At 45.6% G+C, this 11,658-nt stretch overlaps 1 protein-coding gene across 3 annotated transcripts in view; it reads left to right on the top strand.

Moving 5' to 3' along the window:
- The first annotated feature begins 630 nt into the window (after window positions 1-630).
- The window catches only part of LOC131573627 (transmembrane protein 184B-like), a 30,694-nt gene continuing 19,666 nt past the window's right edge, over window positions 631-11,658 (top strand). The window contains exon 1 of one of the 3 annotated variants that reach the window (XM_058827766.1): window positions 631-794. In XM_058827766.1, the coding sequence (XP_058683749.1) occupies window positions 792-794 (3 nt within the window). In that variant the 5' untranslated portion in view covers window positions 631-791. Of the gene's footprint in view, window positions 795-7,184; window positions 7,263-11,658 lie in introns of those variants that run through there. The other 2 variants (XM_058827765.1, XM_058827764.1) reach the window with 2 other exon arrangements.

Genomic DNA, 11,658 nt, shown 5'->3' with positions numbered 1-11,658 from the left:
GAGACAACACCGCCATCCTTGCAGTGTGGTGGAGGCAGCAGAGCTGTGAGCTGGCAGGGTCCAGGAGCACTGTGGGGATGTTTTGGGTAGGAGTTCTGGCCTGGGACAAAACGGGAATATACGCTGCTATTTTGGGGCACGTGCGGTAGCAGCTCCATATCTGTTACAAGATGGGCAAGTGGACTTCTAATGCAGCAGGAGGAGAAAATCATCACCTCCATTTGGTAACACAGTCGTATTAAACGTTCTAGGGCGTGGTGCTTTTGCTTGCTTGCTTTGTTTGGCTTTTTTCTTTAAGACTCAAAGTGCCCTGTTCAGACTTAAGTCGAGGCACGGCTTTGGTTTCCAACACCCCTGGGTATCTTTCACTCGGGGTTTGGGGGAAATCTGCCTGAGGCAGGCCTCTTCCTGAGGCCAGTATTGTCTTTACCCGGTCCGGCGGGGGAGAAGAGTTGCTGGATCGCTGGATCTCCCGCGTGCCCGTTCCGGGAAGCGCATCCTTCCATCCGGCGCTGCGGGAAAACCCCGCGTCACCCGCTCCGGCAGCACTGCCCCTTTAAGAGAGGAGCGGTGACGTCACCCTGTCCCCCCTCCCTGGCGGGCAGTGGGCGGGGCGTGCGGTGCCGTGCGCAGGCGCGGAGGGAGGGCCGGGCCGGGCCCGGCGTCGCCATGGGCTCCTGAGGCCTCCGCGCCCCCGCGCCGGTGCCGGCGCCGCCCGCGGGGCAGCGGGCAGGGCCCGACCCGACCCCTCCTCGCCCCACCGGGCTGGGCCGTGTCCGCCCGCCCGCTGCATGGTAAGACGTGGCGGGGGCGGCTGCGGGCGCGCGGGCCGGGCCGGGCCGGGCCGGAGGGGCCGCGCTGGCGCGGGGGCGGTTCGTTGAGGCGAACTCACCTTGCGCTCCGCGCCGGCCCGGTGTGGTCGCGATTCCCGCTCCCCCCAGTTCCTCCTCCCGTCGCCACTCAGCTCTCCGCCCCGTTCCCCCTCGGTGTGCGCCCCCTTCTTAGGGCTGCCCCCGCCATTCCCTTCCGCGCACATTCCTCCCGCATGGCCTCCTTACCAACACACACAGCGCCCACCCCCGCGTCTACCCACAGCCTCCCAGTGCAGCCCCCACAGCCTCGCCCCCACCCCCGGTGCAGCCCACCCAATTCCTTCCTCTCCCTCCTTCCCCGCAACCTGTCCTTGCTGCAGCTGTTCCACTCTCCCTATGCATTCACGCGCACCAGCACAGCCCCCTCGTTCCCCAGTGCTGTCACGCTCTTTGGTGGCATTGGGTGGGTGTCACTGCACGGGTGTGTCTGGTCCTGGGTGGGCTGGGAGCTCAGTAGACTGCAGTAACGTGGTGGGCACCAGGTTTGTGTTTGCTGGGATTCTTTTGATTCAGACTGGATGGACTGACAGACGCCTCGTGCATGTGCTGGTGTGGTAGGTGTGTGAGGAGGCTGTTACTGTGCCTGTGTTCTCTTGCACTGTAGGTGACTTGTGGTGGGTCTTGTTTGGATGCTCGTGGTGTCTCGAAATCTCAGTTGCTCTGTGAGGGCTAAATTCAGCTTCGGCAGCTGCAGCATGTAGTGGAAAGAGGGCTTTGGAAGAATGTGTGCGTGACTGAGTTCTGATGAATTGTGGAAAGGGACTAGAGTGATTTCAGGGACAGCTCTACGAAAGCTGCCTGGAACACTCTGAAGCTGTCAAGAGTGGGTGGAGGAGGAGGAGGAGGAGGAGTGGGAAATCTAGAGGAAATAGTGAAGATGACTCCTGCTTATAGAAAGTTTGCAATTGTTCTTGCCATGTAAGGAGCTTGAACAGGAGTAATTATTGAAGACATAAAGACAGGTTTTCCCTAGAGAGAAGGCTGTTTACCTCTGTTAAAGATAAAAATAGAAGACATTGATCAATAATAGAGCAAAGGCTAATAGGGTGAATAGAAATGGCTTTCCTATACTGCAAAAAAAACCCCAGAAAACAATCAATGAAAATGTAATAGAGCATACATCCCACTAACAAAGACTTGGCTCTTTTAATACAGTAGTTAGCTGTGCCTTTGAACTTGTGTTGCTGGATGTTACCCTTTGGTCTAAGAGCTAAGCATCCTTAAAAGGAAACACAGATTTCTCTAGAAATCTTCATGTTATTCAGGTTTCTAATAATAAAGGTTTATATTTGTGTGATACTGTTGGCAAAAAAATAAGCTCTCGTGCTTTTAGGATGTTGGCTAAGTACTAAACAACAGGGGTTTGGGGAGAGCTTTTCTTATGGTGAAGGTATCCCAGAAAGGCCTACTTCAGGCTTTCTTTTCTCCATTGTCCCCAAGAAAATGGGCTTCAAAGCTGCTCCGGTCTAGGGGAGCAGGTTTTTAGGTCCTTAATACCATCATTATTAAGGTTGTGCTGTAAACCCTATGTGGCATGGAAGCAGCAGGTGGGTACCTCTGCATCTGAAGCAGGAGTGATTTGGTCTTGCTGCGAAATGATTGGGAAGCTTTACGACTGAAGTCAGTGTCTCTGACCGGCTCCATTGTGGACAGATGTTTTGCTTTGTGTTCTGCTCAGGTCTGTACCATCAGTTCTGAGCACTGAACAGGCAGTGTTTCAGAGGTGTGGGGCAAGGGGATGAGCACCTTCCAACCACTGGGCACCCTTTGGACTTTAGTTTGTCTGTCTCCTTAGGACACGTGGCAGTTGAAAGGGGAAGGTTCTTAGATAAACTGGTCAGAAAATGAGTTTCAGTGTGACTGGCTGGTTTGGCATAACAAAAGCATTCTGAGCTGTCTGGTCTCTAACCATTTGACAGCATCCAGCTAGAAATCTGCCTTGTTCTCTGTCAGCTTCTTTATCTGTTTGCTGGTAGCAGGCTGGGAGGTGAGCTTTTGCAATTGTGGGATTAGGGTTCTTTTATTCTCATGGATAAAGGAAGGGTGGGTGTTTTTTTTTCCTAGCACAAAATAACTTTTCCAACACCTCCTTCCCCCTCAAAAAAGGTAGTCCTTTTTCTACCCAGTTCTGCTGCAGAATTAACTAAAGCATCTAATAATCATGTTTTGGTGTAAGATGACAACCTTTTAATTTCCACGTGAGAAACTTACCCTTCATTCCTTCTGCTTTCTTGTTTTGGTTTCGTTTTTAATTGGCTTGTGTTTGCATTAAGGGAGATAAACTGCTACCTGCTCCTTTTAGCAGTTTCCTGTTTCATTTTCTAGAGGCTCTGATATCTTTAAGCTCTTGCAGCAATGTCTGGTGGAAACAGTGAATTCCTCAAGAGGTGTTTGTTGTCTGGTCCTAGCTGCTTCAAGAGCTCAGTGTTGTACTGAATGAAGTTTGAAGTAAAAGACGAAGTTTTAAATCAGACTTGCTGATTCTGAAGTGCTACTGCTATGACTCGTTTCCTCAGTGTTTCCAGCCTAAAACTGAGGAAACCAAGGAAAGCAACAGAGAATGTACAGGTTGGTCTGTCTACAATATGAAGAGGATAGCACAGCCTCAGAGAGAAATTGCATTTAACCTTCATACAGTTGAGTTTTCTAGTACATGCCTGCTGCTGGCTGCCGTGTAACAAAGCAAGTGGGTGTTATTGAACAGCCCTAGCTGGGGACAGAAGCTCTTCTCTGTTTTAGAGTTTGTGATTGGTTGTGCTTGCCAAGGCCCTGGAATTTTGAGGTTGTAGAGAATACTACTGGTTTGGAGTTTTGTGTGCTGGCTTGCCCAGCTGTTTACGTGGAGCACTGCGTCTGTTGTGTGCTGTTCTCGCTTCTTCCCAGACTCATTGGGGTTTGCTTTTTTGCGGTGGAAGAGCTGTTTCCTGTCAAGACATCACACCCTACCAGAACGTTTGGGACTCTGAAAGCAGTTTGACACTGTGACAAGATGGATTTAAACACTTAGCTAAAGCAGCTGTAAAATATTATAGTGCTTGAACTGCAAACACCCTTATAGTAAGGGGTTTGCAGGTATTTTTTTGTATTTCTTTTCCTTCCCCCGTTTTTTTTTTTTTTTCTTTTGTTTTGGTTTTTTTTTTCCCCTTTATGGGCTACTTTTGGGGAGAGCAACTGGACTTGTTTTCAGTGCAGCAGTTCCCCAGGAGGGTTTTGGAAGTGAAATTCTGCCAGCTAAAGCAGTGAGTTGCAGCCACCCTCCAGGAGTCTCACCTCAGAGTCTCTCTCTCTTCTAAGAAGAGGCGGGGGCTGGAGTACTTGTCCATAGCCAGGTTCTCTCTCTTTAAGAATCAGGTCAACCTCCATGGGGTTTTTTGTTTCTGATGGTGTAAGTAACATGTCTGGGAAGGCAACAGAGCAAGCTGTGTCCAGGGAAAATGCAGTGTATAGGCAAGCTGCTGAGGAACTGTGCTGTATCTGGGTTTGACCAGGTCTTTATAGCCCCTGAGGGGCATAATTCATAGGAAAGCTGAAAAGGGAAATAACTGACATTCCACCTGCAATATTAACCCGTGCAGTACCTGGATATTTGTCTCTCCAGCCTCAAGTCTGTCTTTGTATTGAAGGGATGGGAATGTTGCCGTTATTATCTTACAGTCACAGTGCCTGTGAGTCTGATGATACTGAAAGGATCAGCTATTTGAGGTTGTTGTGTAATGAAGAGTGACCAAGAGCACTGAGAGCTGGTGTCACAGCCTCACATTTTTTAGTTTCTAGCCCGAAAGCATCCATCTCTGCCTGGGTATTTTGTATGTGTGGCCCCCAATCAACTCGCGAGTAAAAAAAAGTCTCTCTAATTCAGCAAAGAAAATGATTGCAACATGTTATGTAGTGCAGCAGTGAGGCTTCAGGAGGGAGATGAGATGAAATCATTCCTTAAAAGCTGACCTTGCCGACCCAGTGTTCCCTCCTCAGGCTGCAGAACATGACATGGATGCTATTGGAGGTTGCTGAGTTGATTGCTTGGGAGCCTGCAGCTGCCTGGTCATCTTCAACATGGGTACAGCCTCAGCAGCAGGAATGTAGCTATGCCTCTGTCCAGGTCACTTGAAATGAACATGGACAAGTCAATCACCTCAAGAGGCAGGTTAGAAGTGAATGAATTTCTCTTTGTGGCTCACCATATCTTGTATTTTCCTTGCTGGTTTTGCTATGAAAGGTTAGTGGTGAGTGAAGCAATTTGCAGCTGTTTGTCCCATCAGCTGGGAGTGACTTCTCGTCCAAACTTTTCTGATTTACAGACTTCCTTTCTCCCCTCCCAATAACTTTGTGATGGCACCGATTTTACAAAAGTCTTAAGCCAAAAGTAATTCATACAAATTCCCTTTCAGGTAACTTCACACAACTGGGTAATTTAATGTCAAAGTGTCTGGAAACACTGAGTTGAAATTTTTATCTGTTTTTAAAGCATGCACCCTCTCAGGTTGATGCTTGGTATGTTTTTTTCTGTATACAGAAAATGCATCGCTGCTGATGGCTTTTGGGATAGAGAGGCTCCCATGAATCCAGGAATACAAAGGTCCTGATTCTTCTTTCAGAACTTTGCCTCTGCAGGATCTTTATTTTTCTTGATGAAGTAGCAAGGCAGAAAAGAAGTGTGGAGGGGCTAATGTTAGATAGGAGCAATGAAATTAGAAGTTCATGATTTTGGGGAATTAGGAAGGATGTTTATGTCTTATATACAGAGATTTAAAAAAGAAAAAAAAAAAAAAAAAGAAAAGATGAGCAACAAACTACAAACAAAAATAAGCCAATCAGTTGTTATTGCAGCAATAATGAAATGGATTGATAGTGAGTGTGGCCTTGGGCGCTTTGTTGAGAATCACTGATTTTACTTCTGCAGTGCTCATCACTGCTGCATGTCCGCATCAGAGGATGATTGCTGGGGAAGTCAGATGTGCCATTGCCCTCATATGCACCACTGCACAGTTGCCTAGACCTGTGATAAGATGTCTGGGCTCTTTCAGCTCATTTACTTGCTAAATTGAAGTATGGATGCGATCTGGTAGATTCTATATGTCATCTTCTGTGTGGAAAGTATACTCTAGTGTATTAGAAATACTTTGTGTGTGACTGCCACAAGTTCAGTACTTTTCCATGTTGCTGTGGAGTTTGAGTTCTGATTCTTCTTAAAGAAACTGTATACTCTGTGGTAACTTTAAAACTGTTGTCTGCCCCATCTTGGCACTCAGAGGTGGGAAACAATGAATACAAGTGGTGGTGGAATAAGTTCTGATTTGACTTTGTTCTTGAGAGTTTGGAAAATGAAATGCAAACATCTTCTGTCATGTGGGACCCAACTGTTTATAGCACACCCTTTTTCATTCTTGCCTCTTTCCCCTCTGCCAGTTGCAAAATATCTTTATACTCTTTCTGTGTTTGTCCCCTGGGAGCAGAAGGCTTGCCTGGCTTGTGTGGAGTGGGGGCTGTTGGGAGTATGGGAAAGGGACGCAGTTCGTGGCCCAGGAGTGTTTGATCCTGTTCTCAAAGGAGAGGTTGGAAGGAAGGTTGGGGAACATCCCTTCTCCTCTCCCTCCCCCTTTCTCTTTTTTTCCTATCCCCTTCCAAAAAAAGGGATTGGATGTTGGATGTTGACCTATCACAATGTGGGTCAGTCCACACACAAAAAAAAAAAAAAAAAAAAGGAGGAGGAGGATGGGAGGAGGAGGGCTGTGCAAATACAGTGAGACAACAGAAATTAATAGAGCAGAAAAAAACTCTGGAAAGAGGAGTGCATGGCTCAGGGTAAAAGGGTTTTGTTGTTGATTCTGAGTTTTTTAATGGGCACATGGGGAGGGGGAAGCTTCTCTTAGGATGACTATGGGCTAGTAAAATGGGTGACGGCTGTGTGAGCTGCAAGTGGAGAAGATTCTTGTGGTATTCTCAGATTTTAATTTCCCTATAATGAGAAACATAGGGGTGTGACTTTGTTGAAGGTTAAATTGTTTGTGTGTACAGTGCGGTCTTATATGTATGTAGGCATTGGTTCATGTCTTGAGTATGGCTTAGTGGGCGTGTACCTTGCCCTGTGGTTTGGTCTTCCTTTGGTGCCTGACTCCTCTACCTTCTGCTTCTGGGCTAATGGCTTCCTGCTCCACTCTTGCTGACCCTACTGGTCTTCTATCCCAGTGGCCCTTTCCCCTTGTTTCACTGACTGTACCGACAGCTGTGAAATTGTGACTGGGGCATCTCTTCAGACTGCTCACTCTAAAGAAATAACACCGATGAGAACTGCATTTGGATTTGCATTTGTTGGGCAGACAGACAAGCACATTAAGCTGACATGGAGTGCAGCAACTGCAGATGCAAGCACTGCGTGTGTTTGTAAGCCTGGTGAGTGCCCGTCTTGTGACTGAGCACAGCATTGCTCATGTGTGCTCAGAGTTACCCATGTGTACCTGTGTGTCAGGTGTGTGTTGTGGGGTGTCTTTCACCAACTTGAAATTAAGAAAGCTTTACCCAGTGTGAGCAATAAAATGTAAATGAGTTGTACTAGTTAAAATTGTATGCCAGATCACATACTTAACTCTGATTGTTTTGGGAGTGCTGCTGGAGAACTTAAAAATGCACTGTTGGGACCTTCTCATGTCTCATAGCTAAGTAAACTAGATGCCACCCCAGAGAGCAAAAGCAGTTCAAGAAGTAATAAATGTAAAAGCATTTGATTTTTCTTGGATTGCTATCGCTGATTTCAGCTGTGCCAATGACTCTCTTACTGTGTACTGCTATCTTGTCCTATCTACCTGTTCCTTTTCCTCTCTTTTGCCATTTCAGCTGATGATGCCATCCCTTTGGGTGTTGAAAAGACCTTAGATTAATTATTTATCATATAAACCTAGCATAATAGAAAGATCTGATCCCAGTTGGCAGTTCTAGGCATTGTTATAATTAAAATAGTTGAAAATAAACCTTGAACCATTTGGTCCTGTGTTTTTGTATTGCTTGTAAGTCTAGGGCACATTGTCAAAAAACATTAAGCTGCTGCTTTCACTAATATACAGCTCTTGCTTGTGTCCTAATAAATGCAGAAAGTTCAGGATTTCATTTGTCTACTGCATGGTACTTCTGTATTGGCCTTTTTGGCTCCAAAATAAAGATAATTTAATGGTGAAACTCTTGAAGGAATAAGAATTTGAGGGGAATGGAAAATGTTTTTGTGGTATTTTAACAAAGTTCACTTTGGTGGATATTTAAAGCAATGTAAGTGTGGAGTAGGTTTTAAGGGAGAACGTTGTCTTGTCTCGTTGCTCTCCAAGAGAACCTTGCAGCCAGGTCATTTGTGTTTTTTTTGTTTGTGTCTTGCGCAGCAGAAGGAGGCTTAGCTGTTAAGACTCTTTCATGGGATAGCTTTGTGTATCATTCTTTGCTCACTCAGCAGTTTAGAAATTAAATACTTTCAGCCTCGGATGAGATGATCTATTTTAAAAACAGAGATTGTGTTTGCAGATGGGAGAGAACAGCTTCCGAGTCCTGTCACTTGGGGTTCTTTTCCTATTGGCACTGGGGTAGGTCTTGCTCAGAGCAGGCAAACACCTCCTCCTTTACTAGACTGTGGTTGAATATTCACATGTACCCCATGGAACTGAAGGACCACATCTGAACCTTTCTTCCCTCCTCTTACATCACTTTTGTTGTATCAGAAGTGAGCGTTTCATATTTTTGCTAGTTTATCTTTATGTAGAAATAGATCCTCCTCAGTGGTAACATTTTCCATGCCTTTATGCAAGCCAAAAATGATGGGTTTTTTTTTTCACTTTTGCTACATCCTGTTTTCTGTTTCGAGTTTATTTTCAGCAGAAGCTGCCATGTTAATGTTGGAAACAGGAGGTCTCTGTTCCCAAAAGGTACAGGACTGGCAGTCTGCTCCAGATGGAGAATTAATGTGCTGTTTTTTCTGTGGACACAGGCCATGTGGACACATCCCTGCTACTTAACATCTGTGTGGTGTCATTAAGCGAACTGGTCCCCCATGCCATTTGGAGCTTCTTCTCTATGAAGAATATTAGTAACAGTGTTCTGCATCTCTGGGTTTTTATCAGGATAGTTATCTTGATAGAAATAGCTTTGATACCTATTGATAGAATAGGCTTTGTTTTGTTTTATTTTCCCTTCCTTGCATTGAGAGCCCTCCCTAATATTCCTGAAGTGTTTTCAGAAGATGTGTTAGGTAAGTGTAAGAGCTGCTAGTTTGATGATTAAGCTAATGCCCTGGCAGCACAAGGCCTTGCCTTGCTCTAATCTACGTAACTTGTAATGACATCTGGGCAGGAACAGCTGGCAGCTTGTAGGGGATGGGGGTGTGATCTCTGCCTTCCGTGTTGGGAGGTGGTTGTGGATAGACCTCGCGTAGACCCCAACACTGCCAGAAGCTCCTGTAGCCTATACAGAAGGCTCATATTAGCTCTGTTCCAAATTTCCTGCAGCCCTCCTGGAATACGGCTAACCTGTGTCCAAAAGCTCTATGTGTTTACATAGATGTACTTTTGTGTGTGTGCATGTTTCCAGTTTCCAAAGTTTGGTGCTTTTCCTGGCTCTCTGTTCTGGTCCTGTTACGTTGCAGGTTACCTACGGGGGGAGCAAGGTAGTCACTTGGAGATGGGGAAAGCTCCAAGAGTGAAATTTAGAGGTGTTGAAATATTTTCCTTTGATATATTTAGGAGAACTCTCCAGAGAGGCAGAATAAGTGTGCAAGGAATGTTACTCTGCCTTGAACCGAAAGCAGTCAGGTGGAGATGAAACATGTGGGTAGAGAAAACAGGATATGGAAAAAGAGTAAGAAGTGCTTCAAAATTTATTATGCATTAGATTGGTTTGTATTGCATTGGTAATTCAGGTTTCCAAATGCCCTTAATTTGACATATGGTAATGTCAAGCGCTTTCCTCGTGGTTTGGTACCTTGCAGTGCTGGGAACTGTATGGGCAGAGAACAAAAAGATGGTTGTCCCAGGGAGCTTAAAATGCGCAAGAAACAACAGAGAAATACAGTCAGCTGGGAGGAGCACCAGGAAAGAGATCACAGCCAGGAGCTGTGACTGATGTCACAGCTGAAGTAGCCAAGTGGGAGAGTGGAGAAGATGGAAGTGAATAGGGAATAGCTTTATAGCCATAAAGTTGGGAAGTATCTTTGTACCCAGGCTTGAGAGGAAGCAGAAAAGTGTGTTGTGGCACTGACTTGGGCTGTGTTGGAGGTGGGTGTCCAAGAAATAAGTGTCAAAACACATTCACAGTGTCAGGTAAGAGGGAAGTCGCTGATACCAAGGTGCTGGATCTGTAACTTATCAAGGCAGTATTTTTGTTGTGACATGTTCCCAGGCACCACCTTTCCTGGGCTTGTGTCCTGTTGCACAGTGGGAAGGGACATTTCAGAAGCAAGGCCTGTTGAGGGAGTTGCCACAGCCCACCCTCACAATGCTCTTTGTTAAAGGCGGGAGAGGAGCTAGCAGATTGAGCTGGTGGTAGTGAATGAGCTGAAATCCGCTTTCCTGGTTAAGGCTCTAGTCTTCTGTGCTATTACCTGTTTCTTAACTATAGACTGGAATTGCTCTCACAGCTTCAGTTTCTTGCATGCAGTAGTATTTCCTAACAGCTTTGTGCACTGCTTATACCTGTCACTGTAGCTGTGATGTGTGGGACTTGAGGAGATTAAAAGGGATCATTTGGAAGGTTTATGTTAATTTTGTGGATTTTGGAGTACAGCATTCCTTCATGTTTCACTAGCAAGGAGAATGAACTGCAAACTTATGCACAGAACCAATAAAAGGTGTCAAGGAAATAAAAAGCTGTCCTCAGGGACAACCCTGAGTGCTCATGGGTGGGGTGGTTTGGGGTTTGGGCAGGAGATGTAAACCCTGTTTTGTAAGAGAGTTTGTATATTTTCTTTCAGAAACACAGTGGTGGAAAAAGTTATTAATTTCAATGACGGTGTGAACTGAAGGGGATTAGGTGAAGAATGATGTACAATCCTGTAATTAATGGCTGTTGATGTATAATCACAAGGGGGCAGTGTTAAGATTACATACACAACTTCAATTTATGACTGACCTTGCTTTTGAATACATAACCCCTGTCATGACAAAATGCTTGTTGATCGCTTTTTGCTGTTTCCACTTATTTTAAAATGAGTACAGAGACACAGAAGAATTCCCTTTCAGATCCTCATTCTGTTGATGTTACTGCTGCTGCATTTGGGTCTGTGCCACTGGTGTGGTTTCATTAGCTGGAGTGTGGAGGTCCAGGTCCTGTTCCTCCTGGCACCTGTGGTCTGCTGTACAGATCCTCTCCCCCATGAACTTTTGGAAGGGCTTAGCAGCTTCCTGTCTTGCATAGCTTCCAAAGTGCACTGGGATGTGCAGGACTGCAGCTGGCTGGACTTTATTTAGAGCTAGGTTAACCACAGGTGCATCTGCTCTGATTTCATTTTAGATGTGCCCTTTTTGAGCTTTGTGGAAGCACTCTCAGCACTGTGTGTATTCAGTTGCTTCAGAAATTACTTGGGTAGAAATCCCTCCTTCTCAAAGCAGTAAAAACCTTGCTAACTTGTGACATCTCCACGCATCCTCCATCTCTCCAAATTTTTAGATATGGTACAGATAATGAAAAGTGTGTGTGTTTATTATGTATGCTTAGAAGCTCAAAACTTAAGATACATTTCCAGTACTGATCAGGATTGGAAAGGAATTACCCTACTGTACATGCAGTTATGAAAATCTGTAACTCAGAGCAGGGATAT

The sequence above is a fragment of the Poecile atricapillus genome, chromosome Z, assembly GCF_030490865.1.
Source record: "Poecile atricapillus isolate bPoeAtr1 chromosome Z, bPoeAtr1.hap1, whole genome shotgun sequence".
Lineage (NCBI taxonomy): Eukaryota > Metazoa > Chordata > Aves > Passeriformes > Paridae > Poecile > Poecile atricapillus.
The sequence above is the reverse complement of the archived record's forward strand: the minus strand, read 5'-3'. Positions and strand labels throughout refer to the sequence as shown.